The following is a 25,485-nucleotide window of genomic DNA, read 5'->3' as shown; positions in this document are numbered from 1 at the left end:
AAGAAAAGGTATTTGTCCTTTTTTATTGACTTTCGGGTGTTCGCTCGCCGTGGGGGTGACACTCGGCCGAGAGCTGCAGACACGGGTGGGTGTGAGGCCGCCGGCCCCACTGGTCTCTGGGGCAGTCGCGCCGGGCCTCTCCCACGCCCGCCGCCTGTGCCTCCGGTGGCTGCCTGGTCAGCCCGCCCGGGGGACAGAGGGCCCTGATGAGGCTGCGCCGGAGGGAAGCCCTGGGCCTCCGACCCACCAGCATCCCGAGGCCTCTCAACCAAACGAACCGCAGAGCAGAGCAGCCCGAGCTGGCTCGGCAGGGCCTGGACCCGCGGCAGCAGCGGCCAGGCCAGGGGCCTTGCGGCAGCTCCCGGACAGGCCCAGCTAGTCGTCTCCGGGCCGAGCCCCTTGGTGGAGGGGCTGCTCCAGAGAGGGGGCCCTGGGGGGCTGGACTGGGATTTTCTTTTTTTAAAGATTTATTGGGCCTCCCCGGTGGCGCAGCGGTTGAGCGCTGGGTTGCGAAGCTGCCCGCGGCCTCTGCGGCGCCAGTTCGATCCCCGGCCGCTCCCCGGCCTCCGGGAGAGGGTCCCACATGGCGCGCAGACCTCTCCTGCCGCCCGCTGCTCCCCTCAGCAGTGTACTTCAGTCCTTCTGCCTGCTCTGCTCCCCGCTCTGGCTCTGGTGAATTCTCTCACCCTCCCGCGCTTCTGACTGTACCCAGTGCATGTGTAAACAAAACAAACGAATAAAAAAAAAAAAAAAAAAAATAAAGATTTATTTATTCATGCACACAAGAGCTGGGGTACAGACGAGATGTGCCGGTGAGAGGACTCCCCAGAGACAGAGTGGGGAGCAGAACAGGCGGATCCACTGAAATCCACTGCTGAGGGGAGCAGCGGGGAGATGAGAGGTCTGCTGCGCCCTGTGGGTAGCTCTTTGACCGGCCGGGATCGAACCCACACTGCAGCGGCTGTGGACAGCTTCACAGCACTGTGCTCAACTGCCCGTGCACCCCAGGGAGGCCCTAGACTGGGGTTTTCTTATTTTTTCTTTTTTTTTTTTTTTTTTGTGGGACCCTCGCCGGTGGCTGGGGGTCGAACTGGCACTGCAGAGGCTGCGGGCAGCCTCGCAACCCAGCGCTCAACCGCTGCGCCACCAGGGGAGGCCCCCGTAGATTGGAATTTTCTATGAAACTTTGCTTGGGCATGAGGAGCAGGGTCAGGCAGGGACCCCGACTCGGGGAGTCTCCTGCCGTGGTGGGTGCCAGGGCTGGCAGGTCTCAGGGAGGCTCAGCACTGGGCAGGGGTGCCAAGCAGCCAAGCCAGTCTGTAGTGTGCGGGGGCAACCCCAGCTGTAGGCCAGGACCTGGGCAGGAAGCAGAGGGTGGCTGAGGTCAGCACGGGAGAGGGACAGAGGCCAGAGCGTGGCCAGGCAGTGCAGCCTGGGAGCCCAGAGGATGATCCCCACTTGGCCCAGAGCAGGGCTGGGCGCTGACCCCAGGACTGCGGTCAGGGAGGCCCCCCGCGCCTGGACAAGCCCCGTCCCCCGCCCCTTGGGCTAAGGCCTGTGCACGAGGCCGGCCCCTCCCCCTCTGGTTCAGGGCCGGCCCTCCCTGACCTGCCTCCTGGCCCTGGGGGCCCAGCCTGGGGAGTGTCCTCTCCACCCTGCAAGCTGCTGTCCCCTGGGTGACCAGGCGTCTCCTTGGTTACGGCCCGGACCCGGCCAGGCAGGCTCTTCCCCGAGGCCCTTCTGACGGATGTGCCGGTCGCGGGTGTCCTGGCCCTGGTGGCCGCGGCCCCCGCCTGGCCCACCTGGGCTCTGCGGTCACGTGACCGTCCTCTTCTGCGTCATCGCCACGCTCCCTTTTACTCTCTTTCCACAGTGCCTGCTTGGCTGTGTTCTGCCACGGGGCACGCGTCCCAGGCCGCCCCGAAGACCGCGGGCCTCCTGGTCACTCCCATGCCCCATGCCAGGCCACGGCCTGGGGACTCAGCATGCAGCTCGGGGGCACACAGCCCTGCCTGGCGAGCAGCCCAGCTGGGACAGCGTGGCTGGAGACGGATGGCACCCATGGGGGCGTCCACGGGTTCTTCACAGGGAGGCTTGTGAAGCAGGGCCCCTTGGGATGGTGCTGGCAGCCACGTCAGGCACAGCTCTGGGGCACTGCACCCACTGGGGCTGGGCCTTTCCAGTCCTGACAGATTTGTCAGACAACCCAGGAGGGGCTGCAGGCCGCCTCCCCAGGACCTGGGGCTCCAGGCCCTCACCCAGGGCTGACGGAGCTGCGGGGTGGGGTCCCGGGCATGCCGCAGGCACGTCGTGCTCCCCAGGGCCTCAGTTTCCCCATCTCTCCAGCAACTGCCCCTCCGAGCCTGGCTCAGCAGCCTCCATTTCCCCCTCTCGAATCCAGAGGCAGACTTGGCCCAAGGCTGACGCCTAGAAGGACGCCTGGCCAGCTGCATGCGAGAGCAGCCTCCAGAACCCCCGTCCTCCAGGCCCTCTGGGGAGCGCCCCGACTGGCCTCCCGACATGCCCCAGGCCCCACGGCCCAAGCAGCAGGCAGCTCTGTGCTCGGCTGTCCTGGCATCACAGCCCAGCAGCCGGGGAAGGCCCTGGCGCCGTGGCCAAGCCCGACCAGCCGCCTGAGGCAGGCAGCCCCGGCTAGACGGGACCCGGGGCCTCTGGCCACCCCAGGGCCAGATGGTCTCCCCCTGGGGGGCGGGGGCTCAAGGCCCAGCTCGAGGGTCCCCGGGAATATACCCAGAGGCAACTTTGACCACGGACGGGCCTCCCCACTCTGCTCACAGCTGCCCTCGCCCCCACCTGCGGGGAGCACTGGTCTCCCTGGCCACAGGCCGCACTGCCCTGCACGGCTCCTGTGGGGTGTGGACGCCAGGCCCAGGGGCCCTCGAGACTGCGCCGAGGCATCCCCGTGCCTGCTTCTGCCGCTTCTTCCCGCCCTGGGTGGGCTGTGTCCCCAGAGGGCAGCCAGCCCTAACCCAGGACCTGGGGACATGCCCTGGGCCTTTGAAGATGACCCGCCTGCCGTGGCTGCCCACATGGACGTGGCCACTGGGCTAGAAGGGACGCCGGAAAGCTGCACAGGGCAGTGGGGGGCAAGGGACCTGCACATAGACCAGGGGCTGGGGGCCGGGCCGGGCTACGCAGCCACGTGCCAGAGATGCCTGAAGCCCCAGGAGAGGGCGACACGGACAGCGGACAGGCGGACAGACCCGCCCGGCGCCTCGAGGAGGAGCCGTGCTGAGGACCTGCCAGGGGGTCAGGCCCAGGCTCTCCCCTGGAGAAGGGGGTTCAGATGTGGGAAGGTCCGCCGAGCCGGCGCTAAGGGACGGGGGGCAGGGGAGGCTACGTGGACAGCGCCGGCTGCGGGGTGAGGAAGCTGAGTGTGGGCGTCTGAGTGTGAGTGTGTGTCTGGGCGTGTGGGTGTGTCTGGGCATAAGGGTGTATCTGGGTGTATCTGGGTGTGTGTCTGGGTATGTGGGTGTGAGTGTGTGTCTGGGCGTGTGGGTGTGAGTGTGCGCGGTCCTGTGCAGCTGGCACACTGGCCCACATCTTGGCTCCCAGCTCGGGGCTCTGCCAGGACGGGGCAGGGCTTGCGAATGGCACAGAGGGACGTGTCCAGGGCTGCGGCCGCATGGGGAGCGGCGAGCAGGGTCTCTCACAGGGGCCCAGGGACAGGCTGAGAGGCCAAGGACAGGCGTGGGGGTGGCCGTCTCTGCCAGAGGGACGTGTGGGGTGCAAGAGCCTGCGGGGCAGCTGCCTGGACCACCGTGGAGGACAGAAGCCACGAGACACGCCACGGGAACGGGTCCTTTGTTTATATATTTATCCTTCTTTGTAAAGATTTTTTTTTATTTACTTACGCATGCAAGAACTGGGGTACAGGCCAGAGGTGCAGGGCTGAGGGGACTCCACAGAGACAGAGCGGGGAACAGAACAGGCAGATGGACTGAAAGGGGAGCAGTGGGCGAGACGGGAGGGGTCTGCCACGCCACGCAGGAATCTCCCTGGCCGGCCGGGGATCGAACCCGCCCTCCAGAGACTGCGGACAGCTTCACAGCCCTGCGCTCAACCGCCTGCGCCACCGGGGAGGCCCCACGACCAGCATTTTAATAATCGGTTCAGGGAAGACTCGGCCGTAGGTGTCCGCGGGGACCGGCAACGGGTCAGGCGTTGGCGCCAGCGTCTCGGGCAACATCCAACGAACCCAGCGGGGGCTGCGGCGTCGCTGCACGCAAACCCCGGTGAACTCAAATGTTCCCAAACACTTTAGAATTTTTTTTAAATTTTTTATTATTTTTTTTTAATAGAGGCATGTTTTATTTATCTATTTATTTGTTTGTTTGTTTTGTTTATACAAGCACTGGGTACAGTCAGAAGCGCGGGAGGGTGAGAGAATTCACCAGAGCCAGAGCGGGGAGCAGAGCAGGCAGAAGGACCGAAGGACACTGCTGAGGGGAGCAGCGGGCGGCAGGAGAGGTCTGCGCGCCATGTGGGACCCTCGCCCAGTGGCCGGGGAGCAGCCGGGGATCGAACCGGCGCCGCAGAGGCCACGGGCAGCTTCACAACCCAGCGCTCAACCGCTGCACCAACGGGGAGGCCCCACTTTAGACTTTTAAGAGACTCTTCGGCTGCCTGACCCTCTGGGGGCCTCACAAGTGGACAGTTGACAGCAGGGGCCAGTCCAGCGTCTACGGGTCTTGGGGCGGGGCTGGTGTGCTGAGAGCTCCTGGGGGGGCCATCCGAGCAACCCCCTCTCTGCTCAGTGTGCCGCCTCTGGGCAGGCTCCAGCGGCAGGGCCTTCCTCCCTGGACTCCAGGCCCAGCATGGCCAACAGAGACGGGAAAGGCCACTCAGGCAGGGGGCAGAGCTGCCGGGCTGAGGGGGATGCAGCCAGCACCCCGGCGCCTCGTGGGCCCTGGCCCACAGGGGCGAGCTGGAACTCCAGGCTGGGGTACAGGTCCCCCCACGGCCTGCCCTGGCGGGGATCCTGCATCCCCAACGGTCCACAGCGTCTCACCCTGTATACTCTTTATGACGGTGGATGGGGGCCCCGGGCTAGGGCCAGGCCCAAACCCAACAGCCAGACGGGGCAGAGCCCCGTCGGCCACGGCGGGGTCCCCGGGGGGAGTCTGTGCTGCCCGTCAGTCGTCACCCGGCCTCCCTGTCCGTGCTGGGCTCAGGCCGGCTTCACTTCCCACAGCCCCTCAGCTTCCTTCCATTTGGTGCGCGTGGCAAGATCCCCTCTGTCCTGGGGGCTCTTGGGGCGGGGGGTGCACACACCCAGAGTCTTCCTCCAGGCACTGGAAAGGGCGAGCGGGCGGGGGCCTGGTGGGCGCCGTCTGGAGGCTCTTTGCACCGACTCTGACAACTTCTCTGTAAACTGGAAATTGTTCGGAAGTACAACGTTCAAGACACAAACAACAGCCCCGCCCAGGCCGGGGAGAAGAGACCGAGCCGGGTGGGGCGTGACTGCAGCGGGGCGGGAAGCGGCGATGCACCGAGGGCACGCAGGTGACGCGGTGCCGGTGCCGGCAGGGGGCAGATCCAGCTGGCGCGGCCTCTCTGGAAGTCGCCTCGGGCTCCGCTCAGCCCCATGGGAGCCTGGCCGGCCTCACCCAGACACCATCCCAGGCCTGAGTGCAGGGCACCCAGCTGGGCCACCCGAGGACCTTCAACCTGAGGGCCAGACCCGCGGCTGTCCAGACCGTCCAAACCCGAGAGACAGGGCTGGTCCAGGACCCGCGGGAGAGGGCGGAGGGGAGGCTGGTGACGGGAAGGAGCTGGGGGTCCCCCAGGTGCCCCGGGCCAGCCCCCAAGCAGCGAGTTCGAGGGCCAGCAGCTTCGGGGAATGACGCAGAGATTTGTGTCTGTCCACTCTGATCATCGAAACCCGGGGGCTGCGCGCTGCGTGTCCCCGGGGTCGGTGTCACGGTGCCAGCAGTCCATCTTATTCTGTCGCGAGTCCCCATCCATGACGGGCGGGCACGGCTCACAGGCAGGGTCCCCGCTGGGCAGCGAGGGGGGACCGGCCACGGGCAGACATGCACGGGAAGGGCAGGCCCACGTTCCCAGCGAGGAGCGCACTTGGCGCAGCTGGCGACAGCGTCCGGCGCAGGTCGCTCTCTGGGGAAACCGCTGGTCGGCCCCCAAGATGCAGAGCCCACGGTGGCTGCTGGGAGGTGACCAAGGGTCGCGGGCGTGAGGCCTCCAGGCGTGTAGATGGTGTCCAGCAGGAGCCAGTGCCCAGTCTCCCAGCGAGCCTGCTGCCACTGCGTGCGTGCGAAGCTCTCACGTCCCTCAGCGTCCCACCTCCAGGAGTGGACGTGGGGCGTGCACACCCCGTTTCCGAAGCACCCCGTGAGTTTGAGAAGTGGGGCTCCCACGCTCGTCCTTCCTGGCTCCCAGTCAGAAGGCGCGGCCCTCTCTCCCAGGCTGTGGCCGCGGCCGGCCTGCACCTCTCTGCCAGACGGACGAGGGGTTTGGGTTTGCGGACAGCCTCTCTGGCCGTCTGCTCCCACAGTCGAGGCCTTCACTGCGCCGCCCCCTGCTTTCCGCCTACGCATGCGGCTGTGTTGACACCAGGGAGTCATGTGGGGGCGCACGAACCCGCGGGGGTGGGGGGGCAGCCTTCTCGCCCCTCCCCCACGGAAAGGCGGCCTGAGGACAGGAGGGGGCCCGCCTGCAGCCGCGGCTTTCCTGGGCTGTGCTCAGCTGGGGCTGGGCCTCGCCTGGGGGGCACCGGAGCAGCGGCTGTGGGCCCCCAGCCAGCACTGCGAGTGGACTGCAGGCCCGTGAGTGCTCTGTGTCTTACCCTTGTGGCTCCACTCACCCCTCTCGCTGGTGCCCGTAGAGCAGGGTGACGGCTGGGGCTGGCGGCAGCTGTGTCAGGACCAAACGGCCGGATTCAGCGTGGCCACCCGCCAGGCCAGGCTCTTCAGACCCCGTGCGCGCTGCCCCGGCCAGCCGCCTCCTGCCTCCACTCCGCGTCTGCGAGTGCTTGAGGGAGGTGCAGAACCGCCTGTCCGCCCACGTTGCCCGACAACCCTCGCGTGGGCAAGGAGGGCCGGGTCGGGTGGCAGACAGGGACGGCCTCCCCTGGAGCCTCACCAGGGCGGAGCCCAGCCACGCCCGCCGGCCCACGGGGCCTTGGCCCGGACCCCCAGCCGTCCAGGCCGGCCTGGCCCGGGCTCTAGAGACTCTGGCCGCGCTGGGCCCCCGGGGAGCCTGTCCCCGCGGTTTCCGCCACAGAACCCAGGAGATGTGGGGCTTGGGCCTCCTGGTGAACACGGGAAGCAGCCGGCAGCCTTCAAGCGCCTGGAACAGAAATGGTGCTTCAAGAAATCTGACTTGAAAACCACCGTCACCGTGGCCGAGTCACAAGCTCGCGGCCCAAGGAAACGCCCGGCGCCCGCACGAGAGCAGCGAGGAGAAAGGCTCGGCCCAGGGCCAGGCGCGGACCCCGAGCTGCCCACCGGGGGCCTTTCCGGGGGTCTTCCCGGGCCCGGCCGGCCACCTGCGGGCTCAGCCTCGCTGACCACCGCACGGCAGCCTCTGAGCACCCGCCTCCGCGCAGTGCCGTGCCGCCCCGCTCGGGCCTGCGCCTGGACCCCTCCCGGGCCCGGGGCTGGCCTGCAGGCTTCCCGCGGGCCTCCCGTCCTGTCCCCGCCGAACTTCCTGCCTTTGTCAGATGCGCTGGCTGGCTTCGCGCCCACCGTCCCTTCCGCCTGCCGGTTTGACATCGCGGATCTATCGCCGCTGGCGTCTTTCACTCGCACACTCGGCCTCACCTCTCCTGCCCGCGGTGAGGACCGCTCAGCATCTAGACGGTCCCGCGGGCCCCTCCCACACCATCCCGGTTCCCCCGCAGGCCGCCGCTGGAAAGCCCCACTTATCTCTTGCCTCGGCTGAGGGTCCCAGCCAGTGGTCCCCCGGGGGGCTTGTGGGCTCCCCGGACTCAGACGGGACCAGGGGCGCTGGCCCCGGGGCCAGCTGCAGGCACCCCGCTTCCCCGCCAGTAGCGGCGGGGGCTTCCCTGTGCGCCGGGCAGCGCTGCTGGACCTGCTCTTCCAGGCCAGCCCCCGGCCAGGCCCTCTGCCCCGGAGACCTCCAGGCTCACTTCCAGTTTCTGTCCTTCACGACGAGCACGTTCTCCGGCTTCTTTTCTCTGGACACGTAAGACGGTTCTGGTAAAAATGAGGCCACCGTGACCTGCCAGGAAAACAGCCCCAGCTCCCAGGGCTCGCCCCAGGCCACTGGGGGTGGCGCCAGCCTGCCCTCTGCGTTGCTCCCCCTGCCGGCCCCACAGAGCACCCCGAGAAGCCGGCCTCCCCGCGCCTGCAGGCTCTGTGGCGCCCTGGGGCCCCTCACGTGGCGTGCTCATCTCACCTGCCAGGGTACACGCTCCCGGAGGGGCGCCCGTGGAAACTCGTGCCTCCGGGGCCACGCCAGCTGCCCGCTCTGGCAGGGACGGGACCCAGAGGGAGGCTCCCGGGCGGGCCATGGCTGAGGGGGCAGGTCTCACCCTGCCTGCGCTGCCGGGAGGGGGCGACGGCACCGGGAGGGTGACCCCAAGGTGTCACTGCGTGGGTGGCGGCAGGACCTTTGCCCGTCTGCCTGCTGCCTCCAGACGGCCAGGAGTACAGCCTCAGGCCCACGCGCAGGAAGGGTCACCCTGTCTGGAGGGAGAGACCCCACCAGAGCCCACACCTCTCAGCCACCCGCTGCCCTCGTGCGCGCCTCCTCGCGCCGGAGCCACCGTCACCCGGCCCCAGCTCCCCACTGGGCCCCGCCGCCCAGGGCCAGCTGTCCTCAGGGGAGGCCCGAGCCAGGGTCCTCTCCCCCCGCGCGAGGCGGCGTGCCTGGGCTCTCCCGGCAGCGTGGCCCTGGCCCCGGCACTTCTCCCACCCGTCCGGGTGTTTTGGCACCTGGCGAGGGAGGCCGCCCGGGGCCCCGACTCACCGCCGCTGTGCCCCCGCCGCCCGCCAGCCGCCCGCTAAGCCAGTGTCACATATTTTTGGGTTTTGTCACCCTAGCTCCCAGGGGGGGTGGATTAGTCAGCGGTCGCCATAGCGACGCGGGTAACAAGCTCTCCAGCGGGCTCGGACGGCAGCGCTGGTGCCCTTGCGCCCGGTCGCCAGGCCCGCCCTGGGCCACGGCCCCAGCCCGGCTCCCCCAGCAGAGCCTGCCCCAGGGCAAGGCCGCCAGTGCCAGCACAGCTGAGCCTGTCATCTTGCACGGCTGCCAGCCCACGGGCCCCCTGCCCAGCCTAGTCCGGGGAGTGTGGGCCCTCTGAGCGGAGGCCAGGCTCTTCCCGCCCTCCTGGCCCGCAGGGCCAGGATCCCTTCGGTGGCCTCAGCTCCTGCGGCCATCAGGGCCCAGGGGTGGGGCCCACAGGAAGGAGGAGTGGGGAGGGGTCTGGCCAGGCCATCAAGGGCCCAGCCACGCCTGCTCATGCTCCCCCGAGAGGGGCTGGGCACGTGGCCATGCCCACATGCAGGCCCAGGAGGAGGGGGTGGTGGTGGTGGGCGGCCACCTGCTCCAAGCCCAGGTCCTCGTGTGTGGGCAGTGCCCTCCTGTCTCGGCCACCCCAGCCCTGTCCCTGACGACGTGAGGTCCCCGCCTGCCCATCAGTGCGTGGTCAGCATCCCGCCAAGACATGAGCAGAATCCAGCAGGCTGCCCTGGGAACACCGGACGCTGCTCCTTCCAGGCTGTCCACTGCCCACGGCCAGCACAGCCAGGGCAGGCCGGCCCGAGGACCCCCTTTGGTTACCCAAGGGCCCCTAGGACGGCCATCGCTGTCCAGTCTGCCCCCCGACTCTCTTCTGGGGCTCTCTGGTGCAGAGGGCCCACTTCCCTGGGTGGCTTCCAGGGCTATCAGGAAGTAAATGGATTGCACCTTGATTCGGTCCCTTCCCAGCACCTCAGCCTGCTGGACGCTCGAGCCATGGGAGCCAAGTGCCCAAGGCCTTTGAAAGCTTTGGGGGCTGCCCCCAGGCCTGGCACAGGCTGTGCTCCAAACAGCCCTTCACTGCAGGTCGCCTGGGATGCCCGGGGAGCTGCCCCCCCAGGTCTCCTGTCCGTGCTGCTGCCCAGCAGTTTCGCAGAGGGGCTGGCTGATGCCCGTGCCAGGTGGCGCCAGACCCATGTCTGGGGCTCCAGGTACCTCTGGGTGCGGGACCCACCCCACAGGGCAGCCCTGCTCTGCCCGGCCATTCCAGGTGGAGCCGTCCCCCACCACCACCTTGTGCGGGCTTCTGCTCTGGTCTGTGATCTTGTTCTGAGCTTGGCTTGGAAAAGATGGCAAGTCTGGGTGCCGCTGTGCCTGGGAGAGCCCCCCGCCGCCCTCACCCCACTCTCAGGAGGCCTTGTGCCCTCGCCCCAGAGGGTCCCTGCTGGAGGGGGCAGGAAGCCTGCCCGGGTCAGAGCCCAGCGCAGCCCACGCCCCAGGGCACAGGCCCACCTGGCCCCCCGTCCCTCCACCCCTCTGAGAGCCGGAGGAGCTCGGCCTCCCAGGCAGCACCAGGGGCAGGGGGCTCAGCCCTGGCCATGCGGACCCCGAGTCTAAGAGCCCCGAGGCCCCAGACCCGAGAGCCCCTGGCCAGCAGCTCCTGATAGTCACCCTGGGCCCTAAATTCCGCGGCCACCCAGGGATCCTTGAAGCAGCACCTCCCTCGGGGGAGCCCCATGAGGCTCCGCGTGTGGTTCGGGGCGCCCTGCTTGCCTTTCTGCATCTCGAGAAGCGCGCGGGGCGGCCCAGCAGGTCGGGGCTGGACACGAGGAGCTAGTCTGGACCAAGCCCCGGGGGGCTTCGGGCTGACCCGCCCGGCTGCGGGCCCGAGGATGCCACCCCCACCTCCCTCCGGATTCTGGGGTGCTTTTCTGGACGTGCGGGGGAGGCCGTATTCAGAAACGCAGTCCCCGCGGTGGCTGCCGCTCAGGGCGCGCTCGACGCCGGGGAAGAACGCGGGGGGCTGGGGCGGGTGAGTCCCCCGGCTCCGAGCCTCCGGCGCGGGCCGGCCCCACTGCCCCGCGCCCCGGCCCCGGCCCCGCCCCCGCCCCCCGCCCCCGCGCCCCGGCCCCGCCCCCGCGCCCCCGCCCGCCATTGGCCGCGGCGCCGTCTCCGCGCGAGCCCATTGGCCGGCGCCCGCGGCCCAGACAAAGGGAGCGGCGGGGGCGCGCGCCGGCGGGGCGGGGGCGCGCGGGGCGGGGGCGCGCGGGGCGGGGGCGCGGCCAGCTTGGGGGCGGGGAGGCGCCGGGCGCGGGGCGGGGGGAGGCGTGGGGGCGCGGGGGAGGCCTGCGGGTGCGGGCGGCGCGGGCGCCTCCGCGTGGGCGGGGCGGGCACCCCCGGAGGGCGGCGGCCGCGGGGCGCGGGGCGCCCGCCCCTCCCGCCCCTCCCGCCCCGGGGCTCCTGCCCCGGCCGCCGCCCGGTCTCCCCGCGGGTCCGCGTCCGTGTGCGCCGCGCGGCGGGGCCGGGGGAGCCGGGGGGAGCCGGGGGGGCGCGGGGGGCGCCGCGGCCGGCCGGAGGGTGGACCCGGCCCTCGCCCGGGACTCCGCGGCCCCAGCGCCGTCCCGGCGGGGGCGCCCCGGGGGCGGCCGCGGGGGGGTGGGGGGTGGGGGGCGGGCGGGGCGCCCCGCGGCGGAGGGGCCGGCGCCGGGGCCGGGCGCGTCTCTCCTCCCGCGCGCCCGGCGGGGAGAGCCCGGCTGGAGCGAAGCGCCGTCGCCGCAGCGGGGTCCCCGGCCCTTCCCGGCCCGGACGCCGGGGTTGGGGCGCTCAGGACGCGCGGACGGGAGCCCCGACTTCGGGGCGCGGCGGGGCCGGCGGCTCCCCGGCCGGGGCGAACCCGGACTTGCACGGTAACTGGGGCTCGGGCTCTGTTTCGGGGGTCTGGGAGGCGTAGCGGCTGGCGTGGGGCGCCTCTTTCCCCTTCCCCGGGCCCCTTCAGACAAAAGGAGCCCCGGGGAACCGCGGGGGGCTTCGCGGAGCGGGCGCCCGGCGGGCCCCCCTTCCCGGGCTCCGGACGGGGCTGGGCCTCGGCAGCAGCGCGGGCCGGGGAGACCGGGGGCGCGCGCTCCCCACCCGGGCCCCCCGCCCGCCCGCCCGCCGGCCGGCTCGGCGCGGCCCCCCCCGCGCCTCGGGGGCGACTTCGTGTGCGCCCGGGGAGCCCCGGCCGGGGCAGCCGGGAAGCCGCCGCCCCCGGGGGGCCGTGGGGTGACGGGTCCTCCGCGCCGCTCTGCAGGGACCTGGAAATTCCCGGGGGGTTCTCGGAGCCCCCGTAAGTCAGAACAAAGGCGCCCGGGCGGGCCGGGCCGGAGGCCGCCGGCGCGCGCTGCTCGTGCGGCCTCGCGCCCGGGGCTGCGGGCGCGTCGGGGCCCCGCCGCGCGGGAGTCGGGGGGCGCGGCCGCGGGGAGCGGCGTCCCGGGCCGCCCGCCTGCGCCGAAGCGCGGCCTCCCGGCTGCAGCGAAGCGCGGCGCCGCGCGGTCCCGGGTCCGGAGCAGCCCGCGCGCGCCGCCCCGGCCGCCGGCCGCCGGGGCCATCTTTGCTTCTTGGAATTTTCGTGACGCGAACCTCGCAGGCCGGCTGGCTCGCTGCGCCCGCGGGCAGCCCCGTCCCCGCGGCCAGGCCGCCGCCCTCGCCGCCGGGAGCCGCGCGGGGCCCCTTCCGCGCCGGCGCTGCGGGCGGAATCCGGGGCGCGGGGTTTGCGCCTTTGCGCGGCGCTGGGGCGGCCGGGGCGCCTGCCGGGGCCCGGGGCGCTGCGCCTGCCGCGGCCAGCGCGGACGTGGGGCTCCAGGCCCCGGGGTCGCGGCTCCCACCGCGCCGGGAGGGCCCCGCCGTCCCCGGCCGACCGGCTCCCCCTCGCCCGCCGGCCCCGCGCGCCGCCCGCGCCCCACCCCCTCGCCTTTGTTCGCCGCCCGCGCCCCGCGCCCCGAGCGCGGCGCGGCCGGGTCCCGGGGCTCCGGCGCCTCCCGCGCGCCCCTCCCCTCGGCCAGGGCGGCCGCCGCGTCCTCCCCGGCCACGGGGCGGCGGGGCCTGTCCTCCGGGGACCCGGCCCGAGACCCCCGTCCGGGGGCGGCGGACCCCTCGCGGCCGCGCTTCGTCTCCGGCCCGGCCCGGCCCCGCGGCCGACAGGTGGGCGCGCGGGCGGCGAGCGCCGGACCCGGGTCGGGCCACGTGCGCTGCAGCCGGGACCGCGCGGCCGCCGAGGCCGAGGCCGAGGCGGAGGCCGAGGCGACGGGCCCGGCCCTTCCCAGGGCGGGCGGCGGGGCAGGCGGGGCTCGGGGGAGCCCGGGCGGGGCGGGCGGGCGGGCGCGGGCGGCCAGGTGGAGCCGCTTTATAACCTGGATTTACAGCGGACGCGTCTCCTTTATGGGTGGAATAGATTAGATTTCACAACTTAATTCGCCGGAATGGCTCCGTTTAGGGGAGCTCCGGCTGATTTTATTACGCCAAGCCAAATTGGATGTTTGTGGTCTTAGCGAAAAGCGATTGCGACATAAAATATATAATTTTTAAAGTAAAAATCCGGCGGGTTCGACCCTGTCCCTCCTCCCCCGTCCTTCCTCGGGTGCCCTGTTCCCCAGTTTGGGAAATACCGAGATTTGTGTGTTGGCTTCTGCGGAGAGGCCGGTCCGGCCCTGGGGGGGCGGGGGAGGGGGGCGCCCCCCCCCAAGGCGCCCACGCGGTGCCACCCTGTGCAGCTCGGGCCTGGCCGGCCTTTGAGACCGAAATGCCCCTCGGTGGCCGCTGTTGTCGGGGAGCGCGGCCTCTCGCAAGCCCCACGGGACCCCCGGGCCCAGCAGGTCCCCCCTCCCTGTGCTGCTCCAGCGGGCAGAGCTGCGCCCAGACCCTGAGCCGGCGTCGCGTGGAGCCCGCACGGAACCTTCCAGGCCACCCCGGCGCGTGAGGACGGCGCACGGGGACGGGTGGCCGCTGGCCGGAGCAGGGGACAGGGGTGGGATGGTCCGGCCCTTCCCCTGGCCTTTCCAGCTAGGGTCGGGCTGGCCTCCTGGCCCCCCCCCACTGCAAGCGCTCGGCCCTTCCAGGTGGGTCTTGGGCCTGGTCCCAGCGACGGCCAGGCGGGCAGGGCCTCGGCCACCACCTGCACGACGCAGGCTCCGGGCGCTGGGCCTCAACACCGGCCGGCCAGAGCCGCGTGCGGGTGGGTGCGGGGCCGGGTGCGCCTCAAATTAAATCTCCACAGAGCCTGACCTTGTTTTTCCTGAGCCCCGATAGCAGCAGCAGCTGTTTGTTCCAGAATTCCTGCTGCTGGGGGAGGGGCGGTATTATTATTATTTTTTGGTTGTCACAGCCTCCTGGAATATTTCCCCGGCATCGGCCTTGGAAAGGGTAACAATAGCCCGGGCTCTGGAGGAAGCGCCCCCTCCCCTGCGCTCTCGGAGGGCCGCCCGGCTGCAGCGGGGGTCCTCACCCGCCTGTGCCCCGGCCTCCAGCCCGGCCCCCCTGCGCCCCTCCTGCCCGCCCGCCCGCCAGGTCGGGGGTCACTGCCCTCTCACTGGGGAGCAACCGTGGGGTGGGGATGTGGTCCGCCAGGGCCCCCACCCTCAGCCCACTCCAGGCCGTCCGTTGGGGGAGTCCCTCACTGCCAACCCGGTCCTGTTTGCTTTTGGGGTCAGTGCCTGCCTGGAGGCAGTTGAGGATTAATGGGCCTGGGGCTGGGGGAGGGAGTCGGGGAGGAGCGTGGCCCTCCAGGCTTCGGGTCTCTCCTGGGAGCTCTCTCAGGGCCCGGCTCACAGCGGGTCACTGTGCTGCCCTGCCCCCAGCTGAGGGTGACCCAGGGAGCAGTGGGGGCCCATCCTGGGTGAGGCAGGGGCCGCTGGCTGCTGTCTGCAAACAAGGCCCAGCTCCAGCTCCAGCCCGCAGGCTCCTATGTGCGTCCGGACCCAGGAGTGGGCCCAGGCCCCTGCCCTGCCCCCAGTGCTGGGAGAACCCCGGGAGGCCCCTGGGGTGGGGGGAGGCTCTGGCACTGCCCGCTGGGCTGTCAGGCAGGGCCACCCTTTCTGCACCACGGTGGGGGTGAGAGCTGGGCTGCCAGGCCTACACTACCCGCCTGAGCGGCCCCCCTGCCTTCACCGCCCTTGGCCCGGTGGGGGAGGGGAGGTCCCGGACCCCTATCAGCTGCTGCCCACCCCCCCCAGCTCCCTGGCCTCCCCTGCGGCCCTCCTCCCGCTGTGAATTCACTTGTTCTTGCATCCTGCCAGCAGCATGGACCCCCGACCCGCTGGGACCCGCCAGCCAGCGGGAGTTGAACTTGCGTCTCCAGACAATGAGGGCGGCAGGCCTATGCTTCATTATGGCTGTTACGTAATAAAAACCATGAGATGCCCCTATTTGCGATTTAAAAAGTGCAATTTATTTTAATTTATGTTTCCAGGTACCTGTGGGGTTGATGGGAGGGCCCTGTACGGGGCGGCTGCACCCCTCCATGTGGTAGGCAGGGGCTGGGGTGCGGGAAGGCCAAGGCGCTGCAGGGCGGCTGGGGCGGGGGCGGGCCTGGGGAGGCTCCAGAAGCCACCTGGGCTGGGCTGCCCCCTGGGACTCCGGGTGCTGGGCCCCCTCCACTCCACCCCAGGGAGGCTCAGGAGCTGCCAGGCCCCCCCGGAGCCCCCGCCTCTGTCCCTCTTCCCTGGGCCTTTGTGTGGCTCAGGCAGCCTCTGCAGAGGCTGGCTGCCCCCCAAAACCCACTTCCCCCCATGCCCTGTGCAGAGGCCTGAGGCCCAGGCGGTGTCTCCTTGGTTTCCCTCTGCTCCCCCACTTTCTGTGGGGGCCATGGGATGAACCCGGGGGCAGCCTTCCGGCCGGCTCCGGTGCTGCCTGCCACAGAGTCATGGGCACCCAATGTGCAGGGGCCACGCTGCACAGGGAGGGGTAGGCCGTGGGGCAGGGCACCCGACAGCCCCGTTCCACGGCCCCGCTCCTGCCTGCCACTCAGACCCATGCCCAGCTGTCAGCCTCGCTGCTCACTGACCACACGTGGCCACGCCAGGGCCGGCCTCCCACCCAGACCTGCCCCCCGCTCGTGCTCACAGCAGCGGGCAGCCCAGGGGCAGGGCCGAGGCCGCCTGGCCCCTCCATGCCGCCGCCACGGTGGCAGGACCTGGGACAGCCTCCACCCCTCTGTCCCAGGCCCTGCGGCTCCTGCCTGTCCCTCCCCCAGGACCCGGGCCTCCCCCCTATTCTGGGCGCTCTGGCTTGCTGAATTAATTGGCAAACTTTCCCAGAAGTAAACTTGACGGATGGAAATTAATAATTTCCCCCGCATTGCGCTCCCTGCTAATCATGCCAGCTGGGAGGGGGCTGGGGGCGCGGAGGGCCCCTGAAAAGCCATTAGCATGAGCAAGACCTTCAGGGGGCCAGGGGGCCCTTATGCAATTTAGGAGCTGCAGCCCCAGTGCCGGCCCTCACAGTGGGGTGAGGGTGCTTTGGGAGATGTGAGGCACCGCTGAGCAGCCCCCCCCTCCTGCTTATAGACCAGAAAAGCCTGCCCGCAAGAGGCGGGGAAAGAGGCCAGTCCTTAATGCCCAGCAGCCTCTGGGCGGTGAGGGAAGGGAACCCCACAGAAGAGGACAGCGTGGGGTCGGCTGCCTGCCCCACCCGGTGACCCTGGCTCATGACCCACATGTGCAGGGCCTGCTGGGCAGCACAGCCCCGCCCTGGAGCCGGGCCACTCTGGTGGGGCGGGGGGCATCGGGGCCCCGTCCATGGTGGGAGCAGAGGGCCACACAGGTGTCGCACTGCCCATGCCGACCTTTGGCCCAGAGTCTCTGACCCAGGTGTCCAGGGCTCCAGCCCTTCCCCCCCATCCCCCCCCCCGCCCCAGGGGCCCATCCTCAGCACTGCTGGCCGGTGTCCCAGCCGGGGAGCTTTGCGGGGGCCGGGCTGGGGCGTCGGTGGACGCAGCCCTAGTGCTGAGGTCACGCCTGGGTGCCGAGGGAGGTGCGGCTGCAGCTGGTGCCGGCTGTCCCCAGGGCGTGAGGATGCACGGGCACCCTGGCCAGGGAACCTGCACCCGACCCCGCAGCTGGCCGCCGCGTGAGGAGGAGCGGGGTGCGAAGCCAGGCGCAGGCGTGTGCGGCGGCGCTGTGAGAGGGTGTCCCTGCGGCCCGCCAGGCCTGGCGCCCTTTGCTGCCGCTGTGCTGTTTGCTGGCCTCGTGGGCAGGGAGAGCCGTGGGGGTGTCCGCTGGGCCTGTGGCCTCCCGGGGAGGTGCTGGAGAGGAGCAGCGGGGAGCAAGGACAGACTCAGACCCTGCACCTGAGAAAGATGGCGGCCCGAGGAGGCTGGGGGTGGGGCTCAGTGGTCTCCCCTCGCTGCGCCCGCCCAGCGCCCCAGCCTCCCTGAGAACACAGGGGTTAGGAGGCTGCACTTCACCGAGGGGGGCAGGTGGAAGGAAGTTTAGTGAACCCAGCGGTGAGGGCACGGCCCTGCCTCCACAGCACCCCGAGTCCCCTCTTTTCCCTGAGCAAGCAGGTTCTTGTCTGTACAGCCCCAGACCCTGCTCCCTGCTGCTCCAGGCCCCCCAGCTCCAGGCCCCTGCTCCCCCAGCTCCAGGCCCCAGTTCCGGGACTCTGTTCCCCCACCTCCGGGGCTCAGCTCCTCCAGCTCTGGAGCCCAGGTCTTGGTGCCACTGCATAGACACAGGCCCCGATAGCTGCAGGCTCCAGCTCTCCGCTGCCCTGGCCCTGGTCGCCACTCTGGCCTCCTCTCAGCTGTTGTCTGGGTCAGCCCCCGCCCTGCTGAGCCGCCTGGGCAGGCCGCACCCACCTACCAGCGACCACAATGCCAGCCTGCTCGGCCCATCTCACTCCAGCCCCAGGGTCTTGCCTCCCCTGACGGACTGCTCACGTCATGTCCCCAAGAACCTGGCACAGCCCCCCATGGCGGAGGCCCCAAACTCAACCCACCCTGGCCCCCCAACGGCTTCGGGAATCCTATTTCTTCACATACATGCCTGCCCGCTGCCCGCCTGCAGGCTCCTGCGGTGCCTGTGCTGTGCCAGGAGTTCCCTCCTCGCCCTCCGACAGCCGCCCCGTGTGAGGCCTCGCGACTCCGGGCGCCCCTCCCCGGGTGTCCCAGTGCCTGGAGTGACTGAAGGAGGTCATTCCGGGGCCTGCTGTGCTGGAGGCTGCCCAGTCCAGGGAGATGGCGAGCGTGGTGGGCCCTTCCGCTCTGGGGCCAGGACGCCGGCCCCTCTGCTCCAGTGAGCGACAGTGGGGGGGTGTCGCCAGCTCCAGGGAGCCCCTGCAGTCACCCCCCCCCCCGTGCTCGCAGGCAGGTGGCCCAAGCAGAGGCGGACACTAAGGTCGGAGGGCCGAGGCTCCAGGGCCAGTGGGAGACAGAGCGGGGCCGGGACCCAGCTCCTCGGCCGCGCCCTCAAAGCAGGTGCTCTTTGCCCGGGCAGGCCCTGAGGTGAGCGCCCGGGGGCGGCTGGACACCTGGGTCCCGGCCGGGACAGGCAGCTGCTGTGAGGGACGGGTGGCCCGGGGCCCGAGTGGGTGTGGGAGGGCACCCAGGGCTGCCGCACCTGCCCGCCGCGCGCCCGCGGGGGTTCCCGGCTGTGCTGGGGTCAGGTCCGGCTTCTCACTTCCCCTGGGGCAGGGCGCCGGCAAAAGCGCCCCACCAGCGTGAGTCACCGCCCGGCCTGCCGGGCCCTGGCTCCAGGAAGAGCCAGCGGGAGGACAGGCCGGGAGCATCCTCCCTCCCTGGGCCCCGGGCGGCTCTGCCCACCGGGGCACCCCTCCTGCTGGCCTTCCGTTCGCCGCCACCGTCTCCTGCAGGGCAGCCCTCCTGCCGCCCCCGCGGCGCTCCGGGGCACCGGCCATGTGCTGGTTCGCGCTCCTGGCAGGCTGAAGGCAGTGCGGGCTGAGAAGTTGGTGGGGCCCTCTGTGGACGTGGCAGGCCGCTGGCCACACGGAGACCAGCTGGGTGGAGGCCCAGAGCAGCGCCCAGCGCCCCTGGCCTACCTTCGGCTGGCCTGGCCCAGAGGCAGCCTCTCCAGGCCGGCCCAGGCCGGCCCCCAGCCCCTCTCCACATCCCCAGGCCCGTGTTTTTGGAGAGCAGGGTGCAGGTGCCCCAGGGGCCGGCCCTGCAGAACCACAAAGCTGGGGGAGCCCAGCCCTGTTGGGGGACAGCACTCCTTGCCCAGCCGGCTCCCCCCCACCCCCCTGGGTGGCCTTCCCCTGGACCAGTGAAGGTGTCCTCAGCCCTCTCTAGAGCGGGAGGCGCCTCCTACTGGCGGGGCCTGCCCAGTGCACACAGCCGCCCGCGGGCTGGACCTGCACCCCTGCCCTGAAGCTGGCGCCTGGTCCTTTAGAGCTGGGTGCAGGTCAGCGAGCCAAGGAGGCCCTCTCTGCTCCCCGCCTGTACCCCAGGGCCTTATTCCCACTTAGCTGGTTCCCTGGCCAGCGCTGCCTCTCCCCTGCAGCCCCTGGAGACCGCAGGCTAGTGAGGGGGGCCTGGGGCTCCCGGGTGCTCATCCCCCCGGTGGGGGCTGTGGGCAGTGGAGTGGGCTCAGCGGGGTGCATCCCCTGCCCGGACTCCCCCCGCCGAGATGGGAGGGCCAGAGACAGACTCTCCCTCTGCAAAGGCTTGAGATGCCCGAAGGAGGCCAGTGCGGACGGAGCACCGGCCGTGCACCCCACAGCCCCTCCCGGTGGAAGCCAGAGTGCGGGCGGCAGGGAGCTGGCCAGGCCCTCTCTGCCTGCCTCGTAGCAGCGGCCCACCCACAGGTGGGGGTGATGGCAGTGCCCGCGGGCTCTGGGCACCGGGAGGGAGGGCATGGGGGGTGGGTGCACTCGGCTGCGGGGGGCTCGCGAGGGGACCAGGGCACCAGGCGTGCTTGTGAAATACCCAGGACAGAAAGTGGATGAGAGGTGACCAGGCCGGGCAGGGGGAGCAGGATTGCCCAACGGGAGAGTTCTGCTGGGGTGAAGGGCTCCCCGGGGGCTGGACGGGCAGCGGCCTCAGGCTGCGAGGAGCTCCGGGTTGGCGCAGGGCTGAGCGCTGCCACAGCGGGAGAAAGGGTGGGGAGCACAGGGGCCGGGAGAGGCATGCAGGGGCCGGGGACACCCGCTGGGGCTCCCGGCGAGGAGAAGCCCTCTCCTCCCTCTGCTGCTTGCTCCAAGCTGGGTGCCGCCAGGAGGGCGAGGGAGGGCACGTCCTGTGCGGTCAGCTGCTGTGCCCCCTGCCCCCCGCCCTCAGGGGCCCTGGGCGGCCGTGTGGGGGCCACTGTCGCTGCTGGTTCCAGGGGGCTGTGCGCCTCCGGACGGTGATGGGGCTCACTCGGCGCTTGGAGGGCTGAGCCGGGGGGTGGGGGACTCAGAGGCACTGCAGGGACCTGGCACAGACACGGGAGTGGACGGTGGGTGCCAGACGCGATCACCGCAGGCCCCGGTGGGCTCGGGATGGCTGGGCACACCCAGTGCCCTCGGGGCGGTGGCCGTCACCGCCCTCCTGCTGTGCCAAGGCGGCCGGGCACCGCACACCCCACTGCTCAGAGGACGGGTCCTTCCTCCTGGGGCCCCTGGCCTCTGCGAGCAGCCGTCACTCCGTGAGCGCACGCTGGCCACGTCTCTCTGTCTGCGCAGGCACCTTGCCCTGAGGCTGGGCCTCTGGCCTGGGATGCCTGCTACTCAGCACCCAGCCCAGCCCTGCTTCCCCGGGCCCAGGCCCCACTGGGGCTCCTGTCTGGGGGGCCTGAAGCAAGGAAGGAGCAGGTGGGGGGACCTCAGGAAGAGGCACGGTGGGAAGCTGCACCCCCCAACCATGGGCCTGGTGTGCAGGGTCTCGTGGAAGCCTCCATATTCTCTTGGGCTAAGTGGGGGGACATGCTAGCTGCCTTGCACACTGGGGCATCCCCTGAGTCACTGCACTCCAGGTGGGCTGTCCGTATCCCCGTGCAGGTCCCCAAGGCCCGGTCTCGGCGTGGGACGGTGGAGAGAAGTTGCAGGGGGCTCCCTGGGTCCTGGGCCCTGCGCCGCCCCATGTGGTCCCGCCCCTCTGGGGCTGCAGGGCCCTGGGAAGGCTGGGGCACGGCGCTGGCTCTGCTCCCCAGAGTGGGGCGCCCCCACTGTCCTGGGCTCTGGCCCGGCAGGAAACGCCCTGGCGGTGCGCCGGGCTGCCCGGCCCCGCGGGTGTGGAACCGATTTATTCGGTAGCTGTGCCGCTGATTAGTTGCAGGTGAGTGGATGGCACGTGGTTTGTGTTGTAACAATATTTTGGGACAATTAGATTGAAACCACATTGTTCGCGGCCCACTGCACTCTCCGTGCCCTTTGCGGCTCCCGAGCTGGCTGGCCGCCCCCTGCCCCCCTCCCACCGGAAAGGAAAGGGGGCAGGGCCTCCCGCTGGAGAGGGCTGGGCCTCCCACCCTCACTGCTCGCAGCTCTGGCCACCCGCTGACCTCGGCCTCCAGTTGTTCCCAAAAACAGCTGCTGGGAGATCCCTCCCGGCAGGTGGGAGGGTAGCGGGGCCTGGAGTGGACTGCCAGGTGGGGTGGCCCCACGCCCCACCGCACCTGTCTCGGCACGCCCTGCCTGGTCCCCAACAGCAGTCCAGGGACACCCCTGGCGGACATCACCCCAGTCCGCAGCTTCAGGAGGGGGGCTCGAGCCCGGTGAGCCCAGGGTGGTCTGGCCGCGGGGGACACCCTCCCTGTCTGCTGCTCGGGGAGTGCTGAGGGCTCCAGAGCGGGGCCTGGGTGCGCCTGTGCAGGGCAGGTGGGAGCATGGGGCTGTCGGGCCCGGACAGGGCCGGCCGGGGGAGCTGCCGCTGCAGACCGGCCTCAGCGGGGCCCACTTCCATCCTGGGAGCTCATGGGCCATGGGCATGGTGCCGAGAGGGCAGCATCAGGGGCTCGGACCCCCTCGTGCAGGTCACGTCACTCTTGGCAACCACTTGGGCCAGTGCCGGCTGGGAAGGCCCCCCAGCTACCGGGTGAAGGCTCGGGGCTCCACTTCTTGATCCCATGGCCCTCGGACGAGGGTGCCCTTGAGAGCAGCGTCTGCCAGTGAAGGCCCAGGCTGGGGCGATCAGACGGCCTCCCCCTCCCCCTCCCCTGCCGCGCTGGGCACCTGCTCCTGGGATGGTGGGTGGCACCCGAGGCCGGGCCAGCCCCCTTCCAGCCTGCATCTGAGCCCGCGCCCCGGGCCCTGGGCGTGGCTTCCTGCGCTGGCCAGTGGGAGTGGGCTGGCCGCCTGTCACCAGACTCGCTGCGCCGAGCCAGGCCCTACCGGGCCGGGGTGGGCGGCACTGGAGCCGGCCACTTCCCGCCCTGCGACGCCCGGCCAAGGGACCAGGCGGCCGGCGGGCAGGATGGCCTGGGTGAGGGCACCCTCCTGTGGGCCCCAGCCCCTGCCCGGGCCGACCCGCCGGGCTGGGACAAGGAAGCAGGGAGGGCCGGGGTGCCGGGCGCCCTGGGGACCGAGCCCCTCAGCCCTGGGACTTTGACCGGACTGAGGACGGCCGATCGCCTGGGCTCGGAGGCCGCACCCTTGGCCAAGGTGACCGGTGAGGCCCAGGGCCTCCCGGGACGAGGGGCATGGGCCGCCTCGAGGGTCCCGCAGCCCCAGGAGGCCCCTGGCCGGGCGCTGCGGGCAGAGCCGTCTCCTGGGGACGCTCAGGGGCTCCGCCACCGGCCGCAGCCCCTCCCGGTCGCTGTCAATCACAGAGCCGGGGGCGGGCCGTGCCCCCCGCCGGCCAATCAGAGCAGGCCCCTTTCGGCCAGGCGCCCGCCCTAGGGGCGGGGTGCGGCCGCCCGGGGCCTCGTGGCCGGAGCCGCCGGGCCCTGTCCTGGGGCCTCCGCCTCCGCTTCTGTGCGGGGTACCCCTGGACTTCTGCGCCCAGAGGTGACCCCCCGAGGCGTGGGGAGGGGGCGCCGCACATGGCGGGGCAGCCCGGAGGGCAGCGCCCCGCAGGTCTGGGGGCGCCCTGATCTGTGCCCGGAGCTCTGGCGGGGCTCCTTATGCCAAAGGGGTGCGGCCAGCCCAGGTCGGGCTCTCAGACCCGTGACCCTGCCCGAAAAGGGCTGATTCTCCTGGCAACAAGATGGGGAGGGCCCCCCGACCCCCCCACCCCCGCCTGGGGGCGAGGTGGAGCGGGGGAGCCCGCCTTGGGGGGAGATGGGGCATGGGGCCATGGGGTGCTGGGGCCCTGCGTGTTGCTGAGCCCTGAAGTCCCACTGTCCTGGGTGCCGTGTGTCCTTACCTAACCGCCCTGTGCCTCAGTTTCCCACCTGCAAACAGGCCTAATCACAGCTCTGGCCGGAACCTCCGGGGAGGATGAACCGTGAGCGTGCCGGGACCTTGGGGTGAGGTCTGCACCCAAGGGCCTGGGCCTGGAGAGTCTCCAAGGGGAGGGCTCGGATTCTGGGCAGGGGTGGGGATGTGGGAGGAGCGGGGCCAGGACTGGGGGTCTCCTGAGGGGAGGTCCCCAAGAGACAGGCCGTCTGCCTGCTGCCAGGAGAGGTCCCGGCTGCTGGGTGGGGCCTTGGGACCCCGGGGTCTGGCGCTCGCCCACTGCTAGGTCTGCGTCGGGCACAGGACTGTCATGGCCTTGGGTTGTTCCCGAGAGGCCTTTGCGGTCCTCTGCCCACCTTCATCCCATGGCCGCTGCATCCGGGTTCCCTCCCAGCCACCGTGGTGCTCTCGCCCTGACGCTTGCTTCAGGGGCCACCATGAGGGCCCTGCGCCCTGGGCCCAGCTGCCCTCACGTTTGTCCCCTGCAGCTCTGGGAGTCCCCCAAGGGCAGCAGCAGAGGAGCAGGAGATAGGAGTGTGGACGTGGCTTTTCAAAAACGTTAAAAATAAGTGGGGTTAGCCTGCAGGGTCCATTTCTGGGTCTAAAGTCATCAGGATTGGGGCAGAAGAGGGAGCTGTGACAAAACCCAAAAACCACAAAAGAGAAACTTGTTACACAGGGTGTATGAAACGTGGTTGTTGACAAACACGACAGGCCGCGGCTGGGCAGGGGAGGCAGGTGAGGGCGCCAGGTGTCAGGGGCCCAGCTCCTTAGGGTGAGGCCTTGCTGGGGAAGGGAGTGGGGAGCCCAGGGCCTGAGAGGCCCGTGTGAGCTGGGCGGGCTCCACTCTGCCCTGCGGCTCCGCCCCGGAGTCGCCAGGCCCCAGGCTGCCAGCTCACTCAGCTCCATTTCCACAAGGTTGTAGAACAGGCGACACGCGTGAGCCACAGGAAGAGAGCGTGGCTGCGGGGGTGCCGCGGGGCAGGCGGGGTGGGCTTCCAGCACCCACACATGGGGACTCGGGGACCCGCCTCCCAACAACACCCCTGATGGGGTCAAAGTTGTGTCAGTGTAGCTGATAAAAAGAAAACTCCAACGGGACACTCTGTCTCTTACAGAGGACAAAGGACAAAGGGATGGAACCCGGCTCTCGGCCGAGGATGCGGGAGGAGGCTGGCCTCGGGTGGGGGTGGCACGGTTCTCTGGGCAATTGGGCAATAGCAGTCAAAACTCAAAACACGCACGCCTCCCACCTGGCAGCCTCTGCTAGGAGCTTTATTTTCCAGACACTTGCATAAGGGCACAGAGACATGGGCCCAGGCGGCTTTTGCAGCGACGTTTGTCATGAAGAGAAACGAGACACAGACTAACCGCCTAGCAGTGGACGCCAGGTAAAGACCTGGATGCTGACAGACACCCCGGAATTAGCAGCGGGCACCCCACGTCCTGGGAACCCCCTCGGCCCCTCAAACCAGACTGGTGCCAGCCCCAAACTCACGGCACAGAAGAACCAGGGAGTACTACACACTCAGGAAAAAGAGGGAAGGATGTGAGGCCCGGACGGCACCCACGTGGAAGATGCCTGGGAGGCGATGAGACTAAACAGAACAAGCACGTGCAGCAGCCAAGCCCCCAGACCGTGTCCGGGACGTGCTCCGTGAGCCTCTGGCTCCCACCCCACTGCCCCCTACTCTTTTGTCACGTCGAGGAGTTCACAGCTCACGGGTGTTTTCCAAAGGGAAGGTGACCCTGTGCATTCAGAGGCAGGTGGGTGGGCCGTGAGGAGGTAGGGGCTGGAGCCCCGGAGAGCAGGGGGCAGGCCAGAGGGGGCGGTGCTCAGCTCCAACCCCTTCTCAGGCCCCTGGCCATTAGCAGGCAGCCCCCCGCCCCCACACCCAGGATTGTTAGGCAAATTGACCAACCAGAGGGGCCCTGAGCCTGCTAATTCCTATTCTTAATGAGTGGGGAGATGAGGTTTTTATTCATCACTGGGGCTTTAAAAATTGCAGTAAAGTGGCCCACTTTATAAAGAAAAAATCAATAGCGAAAAGAAAACAGGACTATGTAAATGGACAGAGTGACAAAAAGCAGGCCAATTACCCCCAAAATGAGACACAGTTACGGCTCCATTAACTCAATTATATTTTCAAAAGGATTTCTTACTCGCCCCCACCCCGCCCCACCCCCACACGCCTGTAATTTTTACATCAACTTCAAGCC

The 25,485-nt window shown here is 70.1% G+C and overlaps 1 protein-coding gene across 1 annotated transcript; it reads right to left on the bottom strand.

Annotated features, from left to right (window-relative positions):
- Positions 1-5,561: 5,561 nt before the first annotated feature.
- Positions 5,562-7,754, bottom strand: LOC119231661 (uncharacterized). The gene is made up of 3 exons (XM_037493356.2): positions 7,488-7,754; positions 6,845-7,329; positions 5,562-6,474 (listed from the first exon to the last, which is right to left on the bottom strand). Exons 1-3 carry the CDS (start codon positions 7,752-7,754, stop codon positions 5,601-5,603), a joined length of 1,626 nt encoding a protein of 541 aa, XP_037349253.1. The 3' UTR covers positions 5,562-5,600.
- Between the last annotated feature and the right edge of the window lie 17,731 nt (positions 7,755-25,485).

The sequence above is a fragment of the Talpa occidentalis genome, unplaced genomic scaffold, assembly GCF_014898055.3.
Source record: "Talpa occidentalis isolate TD23 unplaced genomic scaffold, MPIMG_talOcc4v2.1 talOcc4.7, whole genome shotgun sequence".
NCBI classification, from domain to species: Eukaryota; Metazoa; Chordata; class Mammalia; order Eulipotyphla; family Talpidae; genus Talpa; species Talpa occidentalis.
This window is presented reverse-complemented; position numbering and strand designations above follow the sequence as displayed.

What these genes read in the sequence shown, in the direction of transcription:
- LOC119231661 (XM_037493356.2), bottom strand. Translation starts at nt 7,754, where the DNA reads ATGTCAAACCGGCAGGCGGAAGGGACGGTGGGCGCGAAGCCAGCCAGC. An exon ending in GACCCCCGGAAAGGCCCCCG is followed by an intron (nt 7,330 to 7,487) that starts GTGGGCAGCTCG and finishes TTTCTGTTCCAG; the next exon opens with GCGCTTGAAGGCTGCCGGCT. An exon ending in TACGGGCACCAGCGAGAGGG is followed by an intron (nt 6,475 to 6,844) that starts GTGAGTGGAGCC and finishes TCCGTCTGGCAG; the next exon opens with AGAGGTGCAGGCCGGCCGCG.